At 44.9% G+C, this 27,356-nt stretch overlaps 1 protein-coding gene across 1 annotated transcript in view; it reads left to right on the plus strand.

The window, feature by feature from the left end:
* Nucleotides 1-27,356, plus strand: part of camta1a (calmodulin binding transcription activator 1a) — an 801,272-nt gene that overhangs the window by 411,036 nt on the left and 362,880 nt on the right. The window contains exon 4 of the mRNA XM_067970230.1: nt 26,628-26,763. Coding sequence (XP_067826331.1) covers nt 26,628-26,763 — 136 coding nt within the window. The remainder of the gene's footprint in view (nt 1-26,627; nt 26,764-27,356) is intronic.

Below are 27,356 nucleotides of genomic sequence, written 5' to 3' on the forward strand. Positions count from 1 at the left end.
CCAAGTTTTGTGTCATCTGCAAATTTTGAAATTATGCCCTGTACACCCAAGTCCAAGTCATTAATATATATCAAGAAAAGCAGTGGTCCCAGCACTGACCCCTGGGGAACACCACTGTACACCTCCCTCTAGAGCGAAAAACAACCGTTCACCACTCCTCTGTTTCCTGTCCCTTAGCCAATTTTGTATCCATGTTGCTACTGCCCCCTTTATTCCATGGGCCGCAATCTTGATAATAAGCTTACCGTATGGGACCTTATCAAATGCCTTTTGAAAGTCCATATACAACACATCAACTGCATTGCCCTCATCTACCCCTCTGTTAGCTCATCAAAAAACTCATCAGGTTAGTTAGATTCACAAGAAGAATCATAATTAAGGTTGTTTAACCATTTGTGACATTAAGAGATATATTTGGTGATGTGCATTGTGTATAATATATAGGAACAGAGGAGTTCTCAGGTGCAATGATCCCACAGGAAATTTAGTTCTATATAAATCACCATGATCGCATAGTTAGCATTGCACAACTCTTGTATTTATTGCAGTCAAATTCCTTTTCAATGTATGAGAAAAATTGGAGTTGTGTCAGATGGGGATTAACCACTGAATTACACTCCATGCGGTACAAATGAAGGACCAGCTGACCTTGGTGTAGCAGTTTCATATTTCAAAGGACAGATTAGGGAACACGCACCCTGGATAAATTGCTGGATTAGTGAACCAAACGAAGTGAGTTCACCGGATGGCTGTGGACCTGCGGAATGGAGGAGGAGCTTATCGTGGTAATGACATTTCTAACCCAGCAATGATTCCGATGAATTTCAGGCTGCAGATGGAACCAGCCAACTGCAAATTCCATCTCCTAACCATTCGAGCACTTGATGCCCTTTGCTTCTTTCAGATTACTCATTTTCTGCCCAAGGTAGTTTTTTTGAAGTTTACCCAGTACAGGGGGTCAGTGCATTGTACACATGCTGTGCAAGAGTTGGAAAGCAAGTTTCATTGCTTTGATGTGTGCAATGTTCTATTATGCAGACAGGACCTAGTCTGTTAGGGAAGTGAGCTGATCATATTGGGAGAGAACATTGGAACTAACTGGTTCATGAATTGGATCCTGTGCTTTCTCAGCTGTTGCAGAGAGACTGGCTCCTGGGAGAGTCTCTGGTAACTTGAATTGATGTCCTTGAATTGATGGCTCATATCCTTTAAGCCGTGGCTGAATTTTGCCCTCGTTAGCCCAGGGACACTGAGGCCAATTTTAACACTGGCTCACATGCAGCTTAGGCTGGAGATTGAACCAGAGATGTTCTTAGGCCATTACCAAACCAGGCGGTGGAGTTACCAACTGAACCATCACTGAAGTTGTTCATTTTATTTTCTCTTCAGAATTGAACTCAAGAGGGCAGCCTCCATCATTTAGGGGTGATGGGGCTGAGAATAGTGACTGCTGCACATGGGTCAGGTGTGGGAACCAGAATAAACTGAATGGCAGTGTGAGACATGTGGGGTTACTGATTAACAGAGGTGGCACAATTGGAGCTGACTAAAGGATATGTGTAGGGGGAGCAAGGGCAAGTGATTAGACAGATGTGTGGGACAGGGCATGGTTAGTGACCAGAGGAGGGGTGAGAGGGAGCAGAGTTAGTGATTAAGGAGAGGGGGCAGAGTTAATAACTAGAGGAGGGGTGAGAGGGAGCAGAGTTAGTAACTAGAGGAGGGGTGAGAGGGGGCAGGGTTAGTGATTAAGAAGAGGCGAGTGGGGGCTGGAGTACTGATTAAGGAGAGATGAGAGGGGGGCTGGGCTACTGATTAGAGATGGGGCGAGAGGGGGCTGAGTTACTGGCGAGAGGGGGCTGAGTTACTGACGAGAGGGGTGAGAAGGGGCTGGGTTACTGATTAGAGATGGGGTGAGAGGGGGCTGGGCTACTGATTAGAGATGGGGTGAGAGGGGGCTGGGTTACTGATTAGCGATGGGGTGAGAGGGGGCTGGGCTACTGATTAGCGATGGAGTGAGAGGGGGCTGGGTTACTGATTAGAGATGGGGTGAGAGGGGGCTGGGTTGCTGATTAGAGATGGGGTGAGAGGGGGCTGGGTTGCTGATTAGAGATGGGGTGAGAGGGGGCTGGGTTGCTGATTTGAGATGGGGTGAGAGGGGGCTGGGTTGCTGATTTGAGATGGGGTGAGAGGGGGCTGGGTTGCTGATTAGAGATGGGGTGAGAGGGGGCTGGGTTAGTGATTAGCAATGGAGTGAGGGGGGGCTGAGTTACTGACGAGAGGGGTAGAGGGGGGAGAGGGGGCTGGGTTAGTGATCAGAGGGGTAAGAGAGGGCTGGGTTACTGATTAGAGGAATGGTGGGACGATTAGTGATTAAAAGTATCCATTAACGGTTCATTCAGTGAAAAATAGTGGTGGAATAATCCATCAAATTAAAAACTTATTTTTATATTTGGATTAACTCAGATCATTACTCAAAAAGAGTAATTAATCTTAGAAAAAAAGAGCGCTTAGAAAAATCTGTTCCTGTTGGGTAAGAAACATTGCAAAGCAGGATAAAATAAATGAGGCAGACAAGGCTGGATGGGCTGTCATGTGAGGTAGCAGCCTGCTCTGAGCTAAAGATTGTCCGCTGCGGAGTGCAGAAGGGTCCTCCCTAGAATCGTTTTGCTCTTTAAAGAATAGCTTCCAGCGACCAACTTGGAAGTGAAAAATTCTCATTACAATTGAGGAACCTTGGAGGCTTTGAAAATCCAACATCCAAAAAACAGAGCCTGTGTTTCAACTCCCTTTGATCTGTACATTGCAGTTCACAGGACGAGGGAAATAAGACAGGCCAAAGCCAACTTCCTTCCTTTTTAGTTTTGCGTTTGGTTAATGAGCGGCAGTTGAATTTTAAATTGCTCAGCGATCCTGTTCATTTACCAGGTTAGAAATCCCGCTTATTAGCTGGTCCTGACTCCCACTCCACACTGAGAAATCCACTTGTAAATAAGAGTGAGGACAAGTTGAAAGAGGGACCAAGCAGCAGAACATGCAGCCAGAAATGTTATAAATACTTTATCTTAGGACTGGGAAAGTCTGTGACCTTGGATTGTATCAGTTGCAATGTGTCCCATGCATTGTGCTGTGAATTTAATCAGAAGTTACTATCTTTTGTATTGTAATAATGTATAGGAGGAACCCAATTTACACCACAAAGTGAATAAAGAATCAAGTAGACTGTTTCAGCTCTGTAAGTGTTACTGTCTTGGCTGTGAATTAGTTCAAGCTCCATTCACACTTTCAATGGTACATTATTGCCTCACAGTGCTGTTATTAGGCATACTTAGTGCCCTATAAGAAAAGCATTAAAGGAGCAACCTTAGCAGATATACTTCAATGTAGTGGGGTACACTTCCAGTGTGACTCATTATTCATCACCTCAAACAGCTCAGCCCAGTACCAGTGACACACCTGTCCCCACCAGTACTGTACCCGTATTATACAGCGACAGATCTGTACCCACCAGTACTGTACCCGTATTATACAGCGACAGATCTGTACCCACTAGGACTGTATCCCAGTTTTATACAGTGACAGACCTGTACCCACCAGTACTGTACTTCAGTGTTATACAGTGACAGACCTGTACTCACCAGTACAGCACCCCAGTGTTATACAGTGACAGACCTGTACCCACCAGTACTGTACCCCAGTGTTATACAGTGACAGACCTGTACCCACTAGTACTGTACTTCAGTGTTATACAGTGACAGACCTGTACCCACCAGTACTGTACTTCAGTGTTATACAGTGACAGACCTGTACTCACCAGTACAGCACCCCAGTGTTATACAGTGACAGACCTGTACCCACCAGTATTGTACCCCAGTGTTATACAGTGACAGACCTGTACCCACTAGTACTGTACTTCAGTGTTATACAGTGACAGACCTGTACCCACCAGTACTGTACTTCAGTGTTATACAGTGACAGACCTGTACTCACCAGTACAGCACCCCAGTGTTATACAGTGACAGACCTGTACCCACCAGTATTGTACCCCAGTGTTATACAGTGACAGACCTGTACCCACCAGTATTGTACCCCAGTGTTATACAGTGACAGACCTGTACCCACTAGTACTGTACCTCAGTGTTATACAGTGACAGACCTGTACCCACCAGTATTGTACCCCAGTGTTATACAGTGACAGACCTGTACCCACTAGTACTGTACCCTAAGGATATACAACTCAAACTTCTCCCTCCAGACACAACCCAAGTCCGGAAAGACAAAATCTGTAATTACGCTGCTAGATGTCTTTCATAGTTCAAGTGGACACAGTATGAAAATTTCACTTTAATGAGATTGTCCTGACAGCACAGCCTCAGATTTGGTAACTGAAGGAGTGACAAGCTGCAATTTTTAAAATGTTAACTTTAAAATTAGTTTAAAGTTTGATAACATGTCCTCAAACAACCGACCGACATGGGTCAATGATAGGGAGTTTATTGCTCCAATATGCTACAACACATGCCACCAAGGGAAACGAGGAAGAAGGGGCAGTCCTGCATCCATCTTCTTCTGCTTGTTCTTCACTTTCTTTACCATTTCCAATTTCCCCACTTAAAATCTTCATTTGCCCTTCTTTCCCTCTTCCTCTTGCTCTAAAGTTCCTACGGTCTCCTTCATACACCCTTCTCCTCCTACCCCCTCACTCTTGCCCACCCTCCATCCCTCTCACTCCTTCACCCTTCCCCCTCAACCTGATGTTCCTTTCCCACCCCCCACCACCCTCACCCCAAATCAATAAATCTCCTCCTCTTCCCACCTCCCACTGTGTAATCTTCATCAGTTTCAGAGCTGTGAACTGGGAAGCTGGTAGTTAAGTTGTCAAAGCATTCATGCTTATAATTTAAAACTCTGCTACTCATATCCTAAATTGCACCAAGTCAATGCGAATCAGGGGGAAAACTCTCCAGTGGCTGGAGTCATACCTAGCACAAAGGAAGATGGTAGTGGTTGTTGGAGGCCAATCATCTCAGCCCCAGGACTTTGCTGCAGGAGTTCCTCAGGGCAGTGTCCTTGGCCCAGCCATCTTCAGCTGCTTCAGCAATGATCTTCCATCCATCATAAGGTCAGAAAGGGGGAGGTTCGCTGATGATTGCACAGTGTTCAGTTCCATTCAGATAATGAAGCAGTCCGTGCCTGCATGCAGCAAGACCTGGACAACACCCAGGCTTGGGTTGATAAGTGGCAAGTAACATTTACACCAGACAAGTGCCAGGCAATGACCATCTCCAACAAGAGAGAGTCTAACCACCTCCCCATGACATTCAACGGCATTACCATCACCGAATCCCCCACCATCAACATCTTGGGAGTTACCGTTGACCAAAAACTTAACTGGACCAGCCACGTAAATACTGTGGCTACAAGAGCAGGTCAGAGGCTGGGTATTCTGTGGTGAGTGACTCACCTCCTAACTCCCAAAAGCCTTTCCACCATCTACAAGGCACAAGTCAGGTGTGTGATGGAATACTCTCCACTTGCCTGGATCAGTGCAGCTCCAACAACACTCAAGAAGCTCGACACCATCCAGGACAAAGCAGCCCGCTTGATTGGTACCCCATCCACCACCCTAAACATTCACTCCCTTCATCACCAGCGCAACGTGGCTGCAGTGTGTACCATCCACAGGATGCACTGCAGCAACTCGCCAAAGCTTCTTCGACAGCACCTCCCAAACCCGCGACCTCTACCACCTAGAAAGACAAGGGCAACTGTCACATGGGAACAACACCACCTGCACATTTCCCCCCAAGTCACACACCATCCCGACTTGGAAATATATCGCCGTTCCTTCATCGTCGCTGGGTCAAAATCCTGGAACTCCCTACCTAACGGCATTGTGGGAGAACCTTCACCACACGGACTGCAGCAGTTCAAGAAGGCGGCTCACCACAACCTTCTCAAGGGGAATTGGGGATGGGCAATAAATGTTGGCCTTGCCAGTGATGCCCACATCCCATGAATGAATAATAAAAAACAGTTCCGTTCACCCATCAGCCCTATGCTCGTTGACCTACAATGGTTCTCAGTCGAGCAACGCCTCGATTTTAAAATTCTCATCCTTCTGTTCAAAATCCTCTGTGGCTTCGCCCCTCCCTATCTCTGTAACCTCCTCCAGCCCTACAATGCTTTGAGAACTCTGCGTTCCTCCAATTCTGGCCTCTTGCGCAGCCCTGATTTCCTTCGCCCCACTGTTGGCAGCTGTGCCTTCAGCTGCCTGTGCCCTAAGCTCTGGAATTAACTGCCTAAACCTCTCTACCTCTTTGTCCTCCTTTAAGACGCTCCTTAAAACCTGCCTCTCTGACCAAGCTTTTGGTCACCTGTCCTAATATCTCTTTGTGAGGCTCAGTGTCAAATCTTGTCTGATAACGCTCCTGTGAAGCGCCTTGGGACGTTTTACTATGTTAAAGATGCTATAGAAATGCAAGTTGTTAATTTATCTTTAGGTTCAGACAACAGGCTTAGATCTGGCAGGGGAGACCTCCCGTGGTGAAGAGGGGCAGATTAGGGCCCAAAGAGAATGCAGCAGGACTGGGGGGTGACAGTAACATGCCTGGCAGTAATGCAGAAGATTGAGCAGCAAGCGTGGGTGGAGGGGGGAGGGGGGTTGCGATGACGAGAATGGGCAGGCCCGGGGCAAGAGGTGACAAATAAAAGTTAAATAAACTTAAAATCTGCAGGAAACACGGTGAACCACAGAATTCAAAAATAAATATAAAAGGAAAGAAAACATACTTGCAGCGTCATCTGGAGGTTTGGAGCTGGGAGATGGTGTCTGGGTTGGGAGGACTGAAAGATGTGTACAATGATAAGTATCCATACCTTACAGCTTAAAACTAACTCCCGGGAATGACGGCAATATTGTTACACCTAAGCATGATAAAATAGCATTCAACCTTTCTGACAGAAAGTGTGCACGATATGTAAAACACTTAATATAATATGGATAGATGGAGGAAGAATTGCTCTGTGCTATGTGTAGCGACATTGTAAATGCATTAAAAGATAACGTTTACCATGTCAGTACTTATAGCGACCAAAGCAATTCTGCCTGCTATATTTTCTGAATGCTGGATACCTTTTATATTAATTTTGCATCCTGATTGTGCTGGAATTGCAGTATTAATGATTGTACTGCTAATGAAAGCTGCTGGAGGCAATGTCACTTCCTCAGTGAATGAATGAATGATGCATGACCCAAACCCAGCTGAAGATGAATTCAGTTGAATTCTGCTAAATGCCCAATGAGTTTGCTAAGAGTTATGGAACTAAATGTCATCTTAAATAAGATAATAGATGCCATATTTTGAGACATCCGACACAAGTTGCTTCAGACAATATTCCTGAAGGATTTTGCTTGGAGTTTTATCTCTGCTCCAGGCTTTCTAAACATTTGGAAGCCGGCAGATGTTTAAACATCAACTGAGGGGCGCATGACCGATGTGTCAACCTGTAATTCAGTTTTGGGTCTCGGGAGAGGGTGAAACTTCGGATTGATATTGATATTGCAGGTGTTCTACAATTGGACTCAAAGCTCTTGGGCTAAAGAGAGGGAAAAAAACAGCCAGCGTTCCCTCTCTTGATCAATCACTTTCCAACAAGAATCACGGAATGGCAATCCAGAGCGGGCTGATCTTTCCTCTCCTTGGTCCACTGAGATCAGCTAACTCTGCACAGATCAGAGACCAAACCTGGAATCTTCCTGGTTTGTTTGACCAAGGTATGTTTACCCTCTGAACCATCAGGGGAACTCTGATTGGATCTTGTCCCTCATTTCTCTGACGGGATGTAATCAGAATATGGAATATCACCGGGAATCTCCTCGGGAGATCTCACCGGGCGGCTGCCGTAAATTCAACGGAAACTCAGGATTCCCCGCCTAAATTGGGTTTCCACTGATCTTCCGCTGGAGTTATAGCGTCTGATCGGGAGAACCATCAAGGAGATGACTGAGCATTCCTGGGAGTGTGGAACAAGGAAAGGCTGATATCATGGGACATGTAAAAGTTTGGGTTTCGAGTTTGATTTTGGCCAATTTCAGGATAGGAGATTTCTGATTGAGTGCAGGGTCTTCTCGAGTTGTATTTCCATTGGCCTTAGAGGGGTGCTTGCACTGGCATTCCTCAATTTTGGATTGTGTGTACCTGTTGTAAACTTGTCAGGTTTGCGAAGACCGGTCCCCCCGGGAATATTCGGTAAAAATCGGCTCTTCTCAGCACCGATCCAAATGTAGCCAAAAAGTTTAGATTGGAGTTACCACTGAGTGCGATAGACCATCACCATTGCTGCAAGCACCCTCTTAAGGGGCAGTTTATAGTCTGCTGTGCATTGCAAGAAAGCCTCACATTTTCCACGGCCTCTCCCAAACTTGTTTAATCTGCTCAAGAGATGCAAATAACCACAGGGAAAACTACCAAGAAGAGAAATCTCAGTGAAACTTCTCCCTGACCTCTGAAGGGTAATTTAACATTGCAATCAGCATCATTCCGCATTGACACTCCCAGGATCCCCACTGGGCGGTCACTGAGTTCAAAAATCTTTGGCCGCAAAATTAAATATAGGTGACCAAAGAACGAACCCTTAACACGTCTGTCTGAAATCCCTCAACTATTTTAACGGAACATTTATTTTAAACCGGCTAAAGCTTCCATTAGAAAAATTTAATACAAATACGTTAAACGCTTGTTCGCTGTTGTCTCGCAATGTAACGTTAAGGCCTTCGATTTGTTTTCCTTCCAAGAGAATCGAGATGGGTTTTGGTCTTGAAGTCACACTTGGCGATAGTAACAGCTGAACCTTTGCGGATCTTGTGAGAATTCCTTTGTGTGCTATTTCAACAGAGACGTTAATCCATATACTTTAAAAGGGTTAACATATCCGTTATAAATAGTTCACAAAGGAACGTGCTAAAGGTTCGGGCAATGTAATTTCGAGGCTTTTGTCTTTGGCTTAGCGAAGTTGTAAACCAAATGCATATATCATAGAAAAATGTTTAATCATGTTTAGGAATATCTGAAAAAAGGCACGTGCATGATTGTCAGGAGCGTGTCCAGTCCCTTTAAAGCTCCTCTCACCTAAAGTGTCTCAGTAGCTACGTTATTGGATTTTAATCACGAAAATATTATGACCTTTTAATCAATGGAATGATATTGAGACCCCCCCCCCCCACTCCGCCCATAGTGCAGGACCCCATCAATGTGGAAAAGAATAGGAGAGAAGATGAGGTAAATCAAGAAGCAGTGATTAGGGGATGCCAAGCTTATGACCTCTCAGCTATTCCTGTTGGCTTTTGTAATACATTAAGAAGCAAAGATTATTCATACTGGGTTCTGCCTGAAGAGCCAAGTAATAATTTATGATTCACACAGCTCTGGAACAGCACAGTAATGTTTCTTGAACCTGTAATGTATAATCCTGAGATTCAGGCATTTTTTTTGTTGTTGCACCGTGTAAACTGCCTTTATAAATATCGTGGATTGTAAGACACATCCAGAAATCTTACAGGTTTTGGATAGCTTATGGTTTACAGAAAGGAAGATTCTAAAACAATTATTCTCCCTTACATGAATGCACTGACGAGTGGGAGGTGATGGTTCCATCGTCGGGGGCTGGACTTAGCTCCCAAATGCCATTGTGTGGGTGCAAGCCCATACACTGCAAGGTATTTGACCAAAGGGAGGAAGCAGGGTGCATCATAGCCTGAGCAGGATCCTAATCATGCCCAGCGTCTCCCCGCACACGCACACACAGACACAGACACGCACACATACATACACACATATACACATGTACACACATACGTATACTTGCGTACACATACTTTTTTTTATTCGTTCATGGGATGTGGGTGTCGCTGGCGAGGCCAGCATTTATTGCCCATCCCTAATTGCCCTTGAGAAGGTGGTGGTGAGCCGCCTTCTTGAACCGCTGCAGTCCGTGTGGTGAAGGTTCTCCCACAGTGCTGTTAGGAAGGGAGTTCCAGGATTTTGACCCAGCGACGATGAAGGAACGGTGATATATTTCCAAGTCGGGATGGTGTGTGACTTGGAGGGGAACGTGCAGGTGGTGTTGTTCCCATGTGCCTGCTGCCCTTGTCCTTCCAGGTGTTAGAGGTTGCAGGTTTGGGAGGTGCTGTCGAAGAAGTCTTGGCGAGTTGCTGCAGTGCATCCTGTAGATGGTACACATTGCAGCTATGGTGCGCCGGTGGTGAAGGGAGTGAATGTTTAGAGTGGTGGATGGGGTGCAAGCGGGCTGCTTTGTCCTGGATGTTGTCGAGCTTCTTGAGTGTTGTTGGAGCTGCACTCATCCAGGCAAGTGGAGAATATTCCATCACACATCTGACTTGTGCCTTGTAGATGGTGGAAAGGCTTTTGGGAGTTAGAAGGTGAGTCACCCGCCACAGAATACCCAGTCTCTGACCTGCTCTTGTAGCCACAGTATTTATGTGGCTGGTCCAGTTAAGTTTTTGGTCAACGGTGACCCCCAGGATGTTGATGGTGGGGGATTTGGCGATGGTAATGCAGTTGAATATCAAGGGGAGGTGGTTAGACTCTCTCTTGTTGAACTTGGTCATTGCCTGGCACTTTTCTGGCGTGAATGTTACTTGCCACTTATCAGCCCAAGCCTAGGTGTTGTCCAGGTCTTCTTGAATGCGAGCACGGACTGCTTCATTATCTGAGAGGTTGTGAATGGAACTGAACACTGTGCAATCATCACCGAACATCCCCATTTCTGACCTTATGATGGAGGGAAGGTCATTGCTGAAGCAGCTGAAGATGGTTGGGCCAAGGACACTGCCCTGAGGAACTCCTGCAGCAATGTCCTGGGGCTGAGATGATTGGCCTCCAACAACCACTACCATCTTCCTTTGTGCTAGGTATGACTCCATCCACTGGAGAGTTTTCCCCCTGATTCCCATTGACTTCAATTTTACCAGGGCTCCTTGGTGCCACACTTGGTCAAATGCTGCCTTGATGTCAGTGGCAGTCACTCTCACCTCACCTCTGGAATTCAGCTCGTTTGTCCATGTTTGGACCAAGGCTGTAATGAGGTCTGGAGCCGAGTGGTCCTGGCGGAACCCAAGCATCGGTGAGCAGGTTATTGGTGAGTAAGTGTCGCTTGATAGCACTGTCGATGACACCTACCATCACTTTGCTGATGATTGAGAGCAGACTGATGGGGCAGTAATTGGCTGGATTGGATTTGTCCTGCTTTTTGTGGACAGTTTTCCACATTGTCGGGTAGATGCCAGTGTTGTAGCTGTACTGGAACAGTTTGGCTAGAGGCGCAGCTAGTTCTGGAGCACAACTCTTCAGCATTACAGCCGGGATGTTGTTGGGGCCCATAGCCTTTGTTGTATCCAGTGCACTCAGCTGTTTCTTGATATCACGTGGAGTGAATCGAATTGGCTGAAGACTGGCTTCTGTGATGGTGGGGATATCAGGAGGAGGCCGAGATGGATCATCTACTCGGCACTTCTGGCTGAAGATGGTTGCAAACGCATCAGCCTTGTCTTTTGCACTCACGTACTGAACTCTGCCATCATTGAGGATGGGGATGTTCACGGAGCCTCCTCCTCCTGTTCGTTGTTTAATTGTCCACCACCATTCATGACCGAATGTGGCAGGACCGCAGTGCTTTGATCTGATCCGTTGGTTGTGGAATCGCTTAGCTCTGTCTATAACATGTTTCTTCTGCTGTTTAGCATGCATGTAATCTTGTGTTGTAGCTTCACCAGGTTGGCACATAGAAACATAGAAAATAGGAGCAGGAGTAGGCCATTCGGCCCTTCGAACCTGCTTCGCCATTCAATATGATCATGGCTGATCCTCTAACTCAATACCATATTCCCGCTCTCTCCCCATACCCCTTGATGCCTTTTGTGTCTAGAAATCTATCTAGCTCCTTCTTAAATATATTCAGTGACTTGGCCTCCACAGTCTTCTGTGGTAGAGAATTCCACAGGTTCACCACCCTCTGAGTGAAGAAATTTCTCCTTATCTGAGTTCTAAATGTCCTACCCCGTATCCTGAGACTGTGACCCCTTGTTCTGGACCCCCGAGCCAGGGGAAACATCCTCCCTGTATCCAGTCTGTCTAGCCCTGTCAGAATTTTATATGTTTCAATGAGATCCCCTCTCATTCTTCTAAACTCTAGTGGATACAGGCCGAGTCAACCCAATCTCTCCTCATACGACAGTCCTGCCATCCCTGGGATTAGTCTGGTGAACCTTCGCTGCACTCCCTCTAAGGCAAGTATATCCTTTCTTAGGTGAGAAGACCAAAACTGCACACAATACTCCAGGTGTGGTCTCACCAAGGCCCTGTATAACTGCAGTAAGACATCCTTGCTCCTATACTCAAATCCTCTTGCAATGAAGGCCAACACACCATTTGCCTTCTTAACTGCTTGCTGCACCTGCATGTTTGCTTTCAGTGACTGGTGTACAAGGACACCCAGGTCCCTTTGTATATCAACATTTCCCAATCTATCACCATTTAAATAATACTCTGCCTTTCTGTTTTTCCTTCCGAAGTGGATAACTTTATTATACTGCATCTGCCATGTATTTGCCCACTCACTCAACTTGTCTAAATCACCTTGAAGCCTCTTTGCATCCTCCTCACAACTTACGATCCCACCTAGTTTTGTGTCGTCAGCAAACTTGGAAATATTACATTTGGTTCCCTCATCCAAATCATTGATATATCTTGTGAATAGCTGGGGCCCAAGCACTGATCCCTGTGGTACCCCACTAGTCACTGCCTGCCACCCCGAAAAAGACCCATTTATTCCTACTCTCTGTTTCCTGTCTGTTAACCAATTTTCAATCCATGCCAGTATATTCCCCCTAATCCCATGTGCTTTAATTTTGTACATTAACCTCTTATGTGGGACTTTATGAAAGGCCTTCTGAAAAACCAAATAAACCACATCCACTGGTTCTCCCTTATCTATTCTACCAGTTACATCCTCAAAAAACTCCAGTAGGTTTGTCAAACATGATTTCTCTTTCATAAATCCATGTTGACTTTGTCTAATCCCGTTGATATTTTCTAAGTGTCCTGTTATCACATCCTTTGTAATAGACACTAGCATTTTCCCTACTACTGATGTTAGGCTCACCGGTCTGTAGTTCCCTGTTTTCTCTCCCTCCTTTTTTAAATAGTGGGGTTACATTTGCCACCCTCCAATCTGCAGGAACTGTTCCATAATCTATAGAATTTTGGAAGATGACAACCAATACATCCATTATTTCCATGGCTGCCTCTTTTAGTACCCTGGGATGCAGATTATCAGGTCCTGGGGATTTATCGTCTTTCAGTACCTCATTTTTAGGTACGCCTGGTACTGCTCCTGGCATGCTCTTCAACATTCCTCATTGAACCAGGGTTGATCCCCTGGCTTGTTGGTAATGGTAGGATGAGGAATATGCCAGGCCATGAGGTTACATATTGTGCTGGAATACAATTCTGCTGCTGCTGATGGCCCACAGCGCCTCATGGATGCCCAATTTTGAGCTGCTAGATCTGTTCTGAATCTATCCCATTTAGCACGGTGGTAGTGCCACACAATGGATGGCGTCCTCAGTGTGAAGTCGGGACTTCATCTCCACAAGGACTGTGCGGTGGTCACTCCTACCAATACTGTCATGGACAAATGCATCTGCGACAGGTAGATTGGTGAGGACGAGGTCAAGTAAGTTTTTCCCTCGTGTTGGTTCTCTCACCACCTGCCGCAGGCCCAGTCTGGCAGCTGTGTCCTTCAGGACTCGGCCAGCTCGGAGACACACACACACACACACACACACACGCTTTTCAGCAGGAGTCTCTGGACAGCAAACACATCCCTGGCTGATTTCTTCCCCTCCTTATCCTGGGTAAAATTATACCACCTTAATTACTGCTCAGGTTGGGATCAGCTAACTCAGCACAGAACAGGAATTGAAACTGTCCTGGTCTGTACCGTACAGTTCCCCACCAAATAATGAACTAATTTTAATGTTCACAGCTCGGTTTGTTACTGGGTAGTCATTGTATCCCCTACCCGAACTCCCCACATGACCCATGCTGTTTTGTTTTTACTGAGAGGGCAGGCTGTTGGCCTACTCTAGGCCTGTACCAAGTTTGTTCAGTAACTAATCACCAGGAGATGGGTGAAAGTAGCTCTTTTGACCTGCCCTTTATTTGTATCTACTCTGTCTTGTTGCTTCTTCCTGTATCTTGGCTATTATTCAGGACGCATTGTTTTATGGAGCTGTGATTAGCAGTTTTAATTCATTTTAAACTTCGAGCCTGGCAATAGCACCAAGAGCTCATTTTTTGAGGTTGAGCAGAACGTGCCGTGGTTGAAAAGAAGCTCAGCTCCTACACTGTCCTGACAGCAAACATCAATCGTACCTTAAGAAAGAACTCCAACCCCCTTCACTACACCCACACACTTACCTTTCAGTCTCTGAACACCAAGGCTGCTGATTTTAATTGCTGAATGTAGGCCACGCATTTGCTGTGGGCCGTTGTCCACTGAGGATTCCAGTAGATTTGAGATTTCTGAAGCATATTTTACTCAGAATACCTCACAGTTATCGGGGAGAAGACACTCATCCTGCTTGTGTGAGCTGAAACAGTAGGTGGGACTCCAGAGGTAAGGAATGTTGCTCCAAGTTGGGCTTCTGCACATTTTGCATCGCACTTTGACCAAATTCAGCTTGTTAATAATATCCTTTTGATGGTGTAACACACAAAGGAAAATAACAGATACCTCAGAGTATGTCATGCTGGTACCTCAGGAGAATCAGGTAATGATCATAAAGAACACACTTTGCATTCATGGTTTGGGATGGCATTTGAACCACCCATTACATTACTGACTTGTAACACTGGTCTACATGTATCATTCTGTGTGATATTAAACGTCAATGTTTTATTTGCGGTTCTAGTGGTTGGGAAGTTTATCGTTGAGTGAGAGTTGACTTGAGGAAGCAAGATTTTCCTCTCTCATCCTAATTTTTTGCTACTCTCCTGAAGGTGCGAAGGGCCCTCCAAGATCTCATCCAAATAGCCATTCTTCACACACACCCCCAGACAGTGGGTGTCTACAAGCTGTTTTCCCATGGAGAGCATCACAGCCAAGCCTGTCATAGCTGCACCCAATGTTGACACTCATGTACTTTTCAGCAGGGGTCACTGGATAGCAATCAGGAGTGAGAAGCCTGAAATAAAAAGAGAAAATACTGGAAACACGCAGCAGGCCAGGCAGCATCTGTGGAGAGAGAAACAGAGTTAACGTTTCAAGTCGATGACCTTTCATCAGAACTGGAAGATGTTAGAGATTAACAGCTTGTAAGCAAGTTACAGAGCCACGGTGGAGGGGAATCCTCGGCTGAGGGAAAAGGAAGAAATTTTGGAAGCACTGGTGTGGAAGGTGGCATCGTCGGAACAGTTGCGACGGAGACAGAGAAACTGGGAGAATGGAATAGAGTCCTTACTGGAAGCGGGGTGGGAGGAAGTGTAATCAAGTTAGCTGTGGGAGTCGTTGGGCTTATCCCCAGAAATGGAGATCGAGGAAGGGAAGAGTCGGAGATGGACCATGTGAAGGTGAGGGAGGGAAGTTAGAAGTGAGAAGCTTGTCTGTTTCCTTTCCCCTTTTGTTGACCTAGAGATGCTGAGGCCAATTAAAGAACCCTAACTGCTTTCCCAGCCGGGATCAGCTAACCCAGCACAGATCAGGAATTGAACATCGCACCTTCTATGCTTCAGTAAGGCATTGGGTGTTGCATTTACCAACTGAGCCATCAGCGGAACTGAGGAAACAGGTCCTGTGGAAATCGGAGTGCAATATTGTAGAGTGGATTGGTAGACAATCTATTTGGTTCGTCTAAGTAAAGCAATAACTTACTACGTGACTTGTATCAGAGCTGCAAACACTTGGATATTGGATGTGGAGGTTGCTGGTAATCAAGTGCAGATTATCTCTCAATAAACTTGCAGTAACGACATTATAGCAACTAATGTTCTTGGATGAACCCCATCACTTGCCAGTGAGATCCAGCACATTGACTGTCAGAGCCCACACAGTTTCTGCTGCAGTAAGAGCCAATCAGAAAAATAGAACCACTCTCACTACCCCCCCCCGCCTCCCACCCCCACCCCACGTGCACTGAATAATAGAAACCAGCAGATGAATGCAACATCATAACAAGGGACACTGTTCTAAGGGGAGTGAAGAGATTCAATTATACTTTTATTACACTGATTCCAGGATTCTGTTTTTGTTGCAGGGATGGCATTCCGTGATTCCATTTATAATTAGATCCGTTGTTTACAGTAGCTGAATACGTCAAGTTTTGCTATTATTATATAGGATTACAGGATTTTCGGGGATCTTTACTTTGGGGATTGTATTCCGCAGTTACCAACCTAACATGCTGATAACATCCATGCACCTTCCAGCAGGTACTACTGAAAATCAGAAAGCATGGCTGATGTTTCCCCTCCCTAGCGCTGAGAGCAATTGTAGTGCCGCCTAGTGTCATACCAGCTGAGATCAGCTGGCTCATCAATTCTGGAGAAGAACAGGTACCCTCTTTTTTTTATCTGAAAGAGAAATTTGATCCCCCATATTGTCCATTTAATGCTGATAACCTCCTGCATCCCTCTGTAATCTTGTTAACGATTCAATGGCACTATTGGAAGAAGAGCTGAGAGTTCTCCCAATGTCCTGGCCTACATTGATCCCTCAAACGAACACCACCAAAAACAGCCCAGTTGGTCGCTCACCTCATTGCTGCCTGTGGGAATTTGCTGTGCCCAAGATGGCTGCCGCCTTTGTCCCCATAACAGTCAATGTACTTCAAAGTAACTCACTGTATGTGAGATGATTCGAAACATGTCTAAACGATGGGATAAGGCATTATATACACACAACACTTCTTTTGTATTCTTCCTGTGTTTTTGCATTTCTAGTTGAGAGAAGTAGCAGGGCAGGCTGTGAGCAGTGGAGGTGGTAGAGGTGTGTTATGCAGGTGCCTTGCAATAAATGAATTAAATCAGCTCATACACGCTCCACTGGTGGTGATGAGTGATGGCTGGCCATTTTTCCTCGGATTTGTTTGGGAGTACACTGGGTGTTGAAATGACTTTCCTCAGCAGCTGCTTCAAGTTCGGGGATCCCTGCAGCTTTGCCTCGGAAAAGAGATGAACAACATGGTTCTCTGCGGTGCGTCGATAAAAATGTTAGTGGCAAAAATGGTAGCAGAGAGGTGGTGCTGCTGCTGTTGACAGCTGTTCACCTTATGAAGGATTCTGTCCTTAAGGAAATGACTTAAAACCATGGGGGTTAGAAAGTGTTTCATATGCACTGCAGGCAAGTTGAAGAAAAATGATACCTTTGTTCTTTGTCTCTCTCTTCCAGTTTTCCTCCCTTCTCTCCTGAAGGCACTGACTCTTGCTGGGGCACTCACTGTCCTCCAGTACCATTCTGCATACCAGAACCTGGATTGTGACTGTCAGCAGCTTATTCGACCATAGTAGCATCACCGCTGAGCCCAGTCCTGTTCTCTCCTGGTCTCCACACAGATCTGCTTTTCCAGGAGCAGTCATTGCATAGCAATTGGGAACAGGAATCATGGATGATTTTCCCTTCACAGTTGAGGCCAATTGTTGTGCCCAGTTGAGATCAGCTAACTTAGTACAGACCAGGGATCACAGCTCAGCCCACGTGCTCAGTAAGGCTATGCAGGGCTCTCGACCCACTAGGCCATTGGGGGAGCGCTGCGGATCCAGTTTACATCTGATAAACTGAACAACTTCGACATATTGGCCTGGGATCTACTTCTGAATTACTGACCGTTCTAAGTGGATTCGGGCTGATAAACAGAGCAAAATATGTTCTGAAAGGCTTCTGCCTAAAATCTGCAGAAAAAAAACACCAGTTCCCTTTAACAACCCCGTTCCGCTACATTTAAATGGAGTCAGAGGGGCATGGCTGTCCCCTCGGCCTCATTTCCCTACATTCCCGTCCCAATAATTCCCGCCAACCTAAGCTCTTTGGTAGCACTCTCGCCTCTGAGTCAAAAACTTGTGTGTTCACGTACTATTCCAGAGACTTGAGCACAAAATCTAGGCTGAGGTGCCGTCTTTCGAATGAGACATTAAACCGAGGCCCCGTCTGCCTTTTTTCAGGTCAGTGTAAAAGATCCCATCGCACTATTTCGAAGAAGAGCAGTGTTCTGGCCAATATTTATCCCTCAACCAACATCACCAAAAAACAGATTATCTGGTCATTACCACACTGCTGTTTGTGGGAGCATGCTGTTCTCAAAATGGCTGCCATATTATAAGCTTGTGATTTTCAAATAAAACTGTTGGACGATAACCTGGTGTTGTAAGATTCCTTATATTTTCTACATTACAACAGTGACTACACTTCAGAAGTACTTCATCGGCTGTAAAGCGCTTTGGGAAGTGCTGAGGTCGTGAAAGGCGCTATATAAATGCCAGTCTTTTCTTTCTGTTCTCAAAATACTGCTTTGCATTCTGTACACGAGACAAGATTTTTCTTGGAGCTGCTCCTGCTCCACCACCGTAACTTCTCCAGAAGTGCATTGGAAACAAAGTGGACCCATGCCCATCGCTCCCTCATGTGAAGGCATTGGTTGGAGCATAAAGAGAACGGGTGCGTTACAACACTCCGTAGAGACAACGACATCTGCACCTACTCCGTGCAGACCACTGGGGCTGACCACCAGTTTTAAGGTGCTACTGGTTGATGGCATCACAGCCCTAACAGTCCCAGTGAGGTCTTGAAAGCCCTGTTGAAGTGTTCTGCTCAAAGCATCTATTGCAGTATCGTTAGCGGCCACTCCTGAAGCCACCTATGTTCTTTGAAGCTCTTGATGCCTCGCAATCACCGGGGCTGTCACAATCTTCAGGGTGTTCTGAAGGTCATGAGAAACTTCCTGCAATGTGTTGGAGGTACAGGTAGTGGACTCCCCTCTACTTATTCATCAATTCAACCAGATGCGTGGAAACTGCCTACACATGAGATCGATGCTCCCGAATCATTGATTTTTGTGAAGACCGTGCCCTTGAGATCTGGGTCGCTAGGCTCCTCAGTTGAGGGTGGTCATTTCTACCCCTTCCGTGGAGGAATGGCGTTCTCCCTGTCTTCCACTCTCTACTCCTCATTCTCACAAGTGCTCAGCAACTCACCCAGTGGCAACCTTTCTGACAGTCTGACTGATTCCTCGTGCGCTGGGGCTTGCTCAAGATGGAGTTGGTGAGATCATGGATGCAGCTGTTAATCTGGGAATGCCTGGTTGGTCATTGGAGTGACTGGCCTCTTCCATCAAGATACCCCAAATAAATGTGGTGGGGTGGGCTTGTTAAAGGGAACTTGTCAATTTTTGGGATGAGAATTCATGTGCAGATTTTTTTGTGGCTCCAATCCACTTTGACTAATGAGATGATAGTCTTCTCTCACTGTTGCCTGGAGGGGTCCTACAAGATGTAATCTGGGACAGTCTCAACGCTGTTCCTAGTGGGCAGGAATCCATAGCACAAAATGAACTATAATTTAGTACCAAATAGGCAAAGTCACTTGGTGAGGCCACAAACAAGGCTGGTGTTGGAATTAAAAATGGCACAGCTGTGTAGTAGGGAGCACTATTCTGAGGATGGAGTTAGGATAACTTGTTGGGAAAGAAGGAGATTTACTCTCACAAGGTCACAATATGAATACAGATGAGGAAGGTCATTTGACCTGTTCTGAACTCATCCATCCGGAAATACCCTACTGTTTCCCATTTCAGCACCCAATTGTTCCTCAAGTGATTCCAGGGTTTTTGCATCCACTGCTCTATCTGGGAGTCCATTCAATACATTGATCACTCTTTGTGTGTAGAACTTCTAATAACAGTCTTAAATCTGCCCTCTATCTCCTTGTCCTACTCAATATTTACCTTTTTTATACTATTTGCTACCTTATGTATCTCTATAAAGTCACTTCTCAGTTGCTGAAAAGCTAAAGTTTCTCCAGTCTCGTACCTTCCTTCTTAATTTTGTGCCTTTTCTCTGAATTGACTAGAACTGGATAAAGCCATCAAGATGTCATCTCACCAGAGGGCTATACAGTTTGAACATGAATTCCACCAACTTGTACGCTGCTCTTTAGCTTATACAGTTCGGTATTCTATTTGCTTTGCTGATTGCTGCTGTACATTGGTCACTTTCCAGCTGACCCATGCTATAAGTGCTTCACTGAAAGAGTTAACAGAAAGTATTTTATCCAGGGCTCTCTGGGGGTGAAATTGGTCTTCAGCAGTAGCACAAAACAGGCGATAGCGAATCGGCTGCCAGTTTCACACCTCATCTGATTTTTGTTTCCGTTGAAGTTAATAGAAAAGAAAATCGGTCGGGCTGTAAAACAGGCGGCCGATTTGCTATATTAGTGTTAATTGTTTTCAGGTGGTGCATATCAATTGGGGACTCTCTTGTATCCTTTTTGTATGAGAGCTTATCTAGGGTGTGGTGTGTGTATAAGGGGAATAGCTGTGTGAATAAAGGCTTGGAAGCAACTGAAGACTAGGCTCCAGTATTCTATCTTTCACCACCAGGCTATCCAGTTATAACATCTACCTCTTTCTGTTCTTTATTCCCGATTCTGCCGGTAGACTTCCCTGCGATGACTTCTCAGCATGGCTGAGACCTCCTGTTACGATTTGATGCGGCATATTGACCGTAAACGTGAGCAACACCATGGGAAAGCCACAGTTTTATATAACATTACTTTGAAAGCACCCGGACACACCAGCCATTATCAATTATATTCAGAATGAAATTTTCTGGACATTGTTTTTACAAAGGATTTCCTTTCAACTGTGAGGGACTCTGCTGATGGTGTCCTATGGTGCTTCTTCATTCATTGATTAATGAAACAAGCCAGCCACTAATCTGAAATCTTCTTCCCCATGCTGTTTCCCAGAGGCTGCAGAATGTTTTGTATTGGATAATGTATCACCAACAGATTTGGGTCACCTTCTTGCTTGGATTATGTTCGCTCCCAAGATTGTCAGCTCACAGGGTCTTGTGACTGTAGTGAGGAAAGTGTTTCTCTGGATATCAGTAAGGTTTACAAGGACAGTCCTCACTCATATAAGGTCCTAGGTTTGATCCCCAGTCGCTGTTGAGTCAGCTGATCTTAGCCAGGAGAGCTGTTGAGGTGCTAAATTTGGCCTCTCTGTCCCTGGCAGTAGGAAGGGGAAGAATCAGCCGTGATTCCTGATCACTGTTCTATTCGTTGAGCTCTACTGGAAAGTTAGGTGGAACAGGATAAGGTTCAGCTGTGATGAAGATTAGTTGCTTGACCAGGTACTGGAGGGTAGTCAGTGTCCCAGCACAAGTAAGAGAATCTGGGGAGAGGGGGATGTAATCAGGCAAAATGGTAATAAGACTCCTAATGGACACTGTACAGCCACTAATAATATGCAAAGCAAGATATAGAAGAGCCTCATATACAGTACATTAATATTAATTTTGAACTGTAGAGATTAACAATGTGGTAAATGAAGAAGTGTGAGACCCGAATAAAAAGCAGTCACAATGAATTTTGTGAATCAAGGTAGAATCTCTGCAGTGCTGAGCAATTTATGATTATTGGTTTTACTGGAACCTATTTGAACAACCAAAGTAATTAGAAAAATCTATTCTGGATGTAAAACTTCTGAGATAATGACTGATACTTACTAATATATCAAATATTAAACAAAAGAGATGTTTGGCTGATGCCCCGATATATATATATATTTGTTACCTTTAGGGTGGTCTTGCCATGGTTCGTTTCTTGTGCACACAGCTCTTTACATTACCCATCTTCACCAGTATCACAGAATGCAACTGTACAGAAAGTGGCCATTCAGCCCATCAAGGTATTTTTCTCCACATGAACCACCTAATCTAATCCCATTCTCTTGCTTGCACCACATACCCTTCAATATTCCCCTTTTTCAAGAAACTGTGGAATTCTTATTCAAAAGAAATTATCAACTCTGCTTCAACAGCAGTTTGCAGCAGAGAATTCCACATTCTAACCAACCCTTGTGTAAACAATATTTTTTTCTAAACTCCCTTTTAATTTCTTTGTGATTATCTTAAATTTGTGCCCTCTTGTTACTGTCTCACTGACCAGTGGAAACGTAGGAACAGGAATAGGCCATTCAGTCCATTGAGCCTGTTTTGCCATTCAGTTAGATCTGTACCTCAACTCCATCTACCCACCTTTGCTCCATATCCCTTGGAACAATCAATCATTATTTGCCTCATGGTAATTCTTTATCATCAGGTCACCACTTAACCTTCTCAGCTCTGGTGAAGAAGGCTGTAAGTCCTGAACTTGCTTTTCATGACTTTAACCCCTCATCACTGGTAACATCCAGTAAATCAAAGCTGCACGTTTCAATTGCTTTTATATTCTCCTAATGAGGACCGTGTAGTCTTATAATCCACTGAATTGCAATGGCAAAGACTGGGTTCTCACTGAGTGAGTGTTGCTCTGCTTTTACACCGAGGAACATAAGAAATAGGAGCAGGATGAGGCCATACGGCCCCTTGAGCCTGCTTCGCCATTCAGTAAGATCATTTTTTAAAAATTTATTCGTTCATGGGATGTGGGCGTCGCTGGCGAGGCCGGCATTTATTGCCCATTCCTAATTGCCCTTGAGAAGGTGGATGATCTTCAACCTCAACTCCACTTTCCCACCCGATCCCCATATCCATTGATTCCGTTAGAGTCTAAAAATCTATCTCATTCTTGAATATACTCAATGACTGAGCATCCACAGCCCTCTGGGGTAGAGAATTCCAAAGATTCACAACCCTCTGAGTGAAGAAATTCCTCCTCATCTCAGTCCTAAATGTCCAATCCCTTATCCTGAGACTATGCCCCCTAGCTCTAGACTCTCCAGCCAGGGGAAACGTTCTCTCAGCATCTGCACTGTCAAGCCCTCTCAGAATCTTATCATGTTTCAATGAGATCACCTCTCATGCTTCTAAACTCCAGAGAGTATAGGCCCATTCTACTCAATCTCTCCTCATAGGACAACCCCCGCATCCCAGGAATCAATCTAGTGAACTATCATTGCACCGCTTCTAAGGCAAGCATATCCTTCCTTAGGTAAGGAAACCAAAACTGCATACAGTACTCTGGGTGAGGTCTCGCCCTGTACAGTTGCAGCAAAACTTCCTTATTCTTGTACTCCAACCCTTTACAATAAAAGGAAATATTTCAGTCCTTCATTCACTGTTGGCCCAATGCCATATATTCTTATATTTTAACATATCCACTATATGGTCCCGTCCTTATGATGGTTTATTTATTTCTCTGCCAACTATTCAGGTGAGCATGTGGGCAAGCAACCTGAGTCCATGACTGCCCACTGCTGATCTTGTTCTTTCCTTTGGAAGATGCATTAGACTGTCCCAGGGATGTCGATCTACCCCCTATAGGGAAGCAGCCAGCCTCCTTTCACCCAAATCTCTGATGGTGTGAGGAATCAGAAGCGTGAAACACTAAACCTGCTTCCTGCCACACTGTGCCAGCATCTCACCTGTAGTATCCATTGTTCATTATCTTTGCCTGAAACATATATAGCCTGTCTCCTTCATTTCAGTCTTTTTAATTTCACCTCTCCATTTATTTTAACCCTGAGTATCAAGGTGACACAGTCTGTTGGAAGTTTAGTGCAATACGTCACACTTTAGAAGGATAAGGGATGGCACGTCTGACTCTCCGCTGAGTTCCCCATCTCGGTCAAGCACCAGGTGCTTCCTCAGAGGAAAGGAGGGAACATCTCAGCCCTCAGCTGAGCACAACCTCCTAGTGACTAGTTTGAGAACTGTATAGCCCAACGCCTATGACTAGGCCAAAAACATATTATCTCTTGAGGCAATCGTCACAGTGCTAATAAGGCTGGATGATTAGCTGAAGCATGACCTTATGACAAATGTTTATTTCCATTTAAAAAAATGAAACACCAAGGTAAGCAATGGAGCAGTGACAATCTCTGAAAGCCTCTGTGTGCAAATATTTGAAAAGTATGATGTGAAACACTTTTACAAGGGCATGGGGCCCTTTAAGGACATAAATGAGTAGATTGATTGTTTTCTACCTTATACCCTTCGCAAGTGTTTCTATCAGAAAGCAATCTGCTGAATCTCATTGCATTATCTGTTTGGGACTTCAGGCAGTTAAGTTCTTGGGAGCTGGTCCGTAAGAGATAAGAGAGCAGCCAACTGGCCCGAGTTTTAGCAGCAACAAAAGATAAAAAAAAACAGTAATGTGTGGCGTTAAAATTGTCTTTCCCTTGTTTATCGATCTATCAGTGCAACAGAAGTTCTGTGTTGGTAAAATTTAAGTTGCAAGAGTGGAACATTGTGTATCAGCCCCACCGAGTCTTTAACCCTTTGTTTGGCAGTGTTCTAATTCTTTACCTTTTATAAGAGCAAAAGGTGAGGAAGAGCTTCATAGGAAAAATTATCTGGTTAAAGTACTTAACACTCACTGACACTTAAAATCATTTGCTGAAACCAAAATAACAACGTGTTTCAGAATTACTGTAGCAGGTTGACAGGCAGTGCTTTATGATATCCACACTTGGGCCATCTACCTGGTACATGGTACTGTTTCAGGATTTTTAGACCATTTTTCCACAGAAAGGATTTGGAAAAATAGTTACTTTTCGTGCTTTTCTTTAAAAAAAAGCAATTTGTATTGGTGAGAAACTATTAAATGTTGGTGTTCAGAGGGATTTGGGCGTCCTTGTACATGAAACACAGAAAGTTAACATGCAGGTACCACGAGCAATTAGGAAGGCAAATGGTATGTTGGCCTTTATTGCAAGGGGTTGGAGTACAAGAGTAAAGAAGTCTTGCTGCAATTGTACAGGGCTTTGGTGAGACCACATCTGGAGTAGTGTGTACAGTTTTGGTTTTCTTACCTAAGGAAGGATACACTTGCCTTAGAGGGGGTGCAGTGAAGGTTCACTAGATTGATTCCTGGGATGAGAGGGTTGGCCTATGAAAAGAGATTGAGTAGAATGGGCCTATACTGTCTGGAGTTTAGAAGAATGAGAGACGATCTCATTGAAATATATAAGATTCTGAGAGGGTTTGACAGGGTAGATGCTGAGAGGCTGCTTCCCCTGGTTGGAGAGTCTAGAGCTAGGGGCATTGTCTCAGGATAAGGGGTCGGCCATTTAGGACTGAGATGAGGAGAAATTTCTTCACTAAGAGATTTGTGGATCTTTGAAATTCTGTATCCCAAAGGGCTGTGGATGATCAGTTGTTGAGTATATTTAAGGTTGAGGTCGATAGATTTTTGAACTCTAAAGGGATATGGGGATCGGGCGGGCAAATGGAGTTGAGGTCGAAGATCAGCCAAGATCTTATTGAATGGCTGAGCAGGTTCGAGGGGCCATATGGCCTACTCCTATTTCTTATGCTCTTACGTTCTTATATATTCTCATGAGTTTTTTAAAAAAGGAACTTCGATGAAGGGTGGTTAATATGCTAAACATAACTTGGTTTTCCCAGAGGCTAAAACAGTAAATGATTCATTAGCATTGTCTTGGCAATGGGAAAGACACCCCTCATCCAATTGTGTTGGAAACTCAGTGATCCCTGTCTATCTGAGAAGGGGACACAGATACCAAAACATTAAGCTAGCTTTTGCAATAGAAGTTATAATTGAGGCAGAAAGGTCCTAGAAAAGGCTGGCTCATAAAGGCAGAATGCAGAGGAGTGAGTCTGTTTAAGTCAAGCAAATCGACCCACTGATGTGGGGTCATGTGTGTATATATGGTGGAAATGTTAGGAGTCAGATTGGTGAAATTTAAAGATAGGGAACTATATTTAATTTTAAGAGTGACTTATATTAAGTGTACATGAAGGCTCAGTGGATAAACATACTGACTGGTGTGATAGTGAGGCATCCAGTCTAAGGAGGTCCCAGGTTCAATTCCCAGTCTGTGCCAAGTTACCTGACCTTAACCCTGGGCAGCAGTATGGGAGCTAGTATTGGCATTAGTGCTCCTGGGATAGCAAGGGGAAAGAATCAGTGAGGGTTCCCACACCCGATCAGTTTCCAGTGGCTCCTGCTAGAAAGTGCTGATCTTCAGGGAACGAATTTACGAATCCACACTGGCAACAGGACCCTCGACCATCAGCCACACGTATCGGGAAATAGTGGGAGCACCACCCATGAGTATCCTCCATAAAACCAATTCATAAAATTCAAGCCTTTCATTCATGAAGAATGTGCACTTAGGAGAGGTGCCTGAAGGTGAGTGATTTCTGGAACCATCCCCAAGTAGGAGCCAATATCCTGAGAACAATAAGATTGGGAAGAGAAAGTGTAACATGCATCAAAATAGAGCATCCTTATAAATGCAAAATGAATATTACTCCTAAAAACTGAGACGCAACAGATATGTTTTTGAATCGCGACAGTGCCTCTTTAACTGTTTTATGAGGGTCCTGTATTCCCATTTCCAACCATGTTTCCTCCTTGAAATATTGCAGGCCCCAGAATGGCTCCATGATCCTATACAACAGGAAGAAGGTGAAATACAGAAAGGACGGCTACTGCTGGAAGAAACGGAAAGATGGGAAAACCACGCGGGAGGATCACATGAAGCTGAAGGTGCAGGGTGTGGAGGTAAGGGCTGCAGCACTGCGGTCAAATCTCTTTCGTACTTTTCCCGGTGAATCCTCATTGGGGAGAACAACCCTGCGACTGATTTAAAGGAATACCGGGCTGTAATATCTCCTCTGCAGTCTGATAAACACAGGTGTCGAGTCTCACAATTTCACTTGTCATGACCACAGTTAGGCAAGAAAACAATGAGAAGAATTACTGAGTTGACAGAACACTCCAAACCTAAGCCTCTTTGATGCTGTTTCAAATTTGACAGCCAGCTTAGAATGCAATTAAAAAGTTATAGAAAATTATTTTTACAAATGCTGTTTATTGTTTCTCTCCCCTCCCTTTCCCTTCACTGAGCTTCTGCGCGATGCCCAGTATCTTGAGCTGAGAGAGTACGCCGATAATCTGTTCTCTGACTTCCTGTCAAACCTCTAAAGAACAATAGCAACTTATAGTTTCATCGTACCTCTTACATAAGGGAATGTCTCATTCACTGCGGTGGAGCTGGTGGGGGGGGGGGGGCAGGAGGATAGCAAGCAGGAAGCGAGAAATAATCAGACCGAATGTACGTCCCACATACCTTTGACGTTATCAGGAGGTTTTTG

The sequence above is a fragment of the Heptranchias perlo genome, chromosome 32 (genome assembly GCF_035084215.1).
Source record: "Heptranchias perlo isolate sHepPer1 chromosome 32, sHepPer1.hap1, whole genome shotgun sequence".
Classification (NCBI taxonomy): domain Eukaryota; kingdom Metazoa; phylum Chordata; class Chondrichthyes; order Hexanchiformes; family Hexanchidae; genus Heptranchias; species Heptranchias perlo.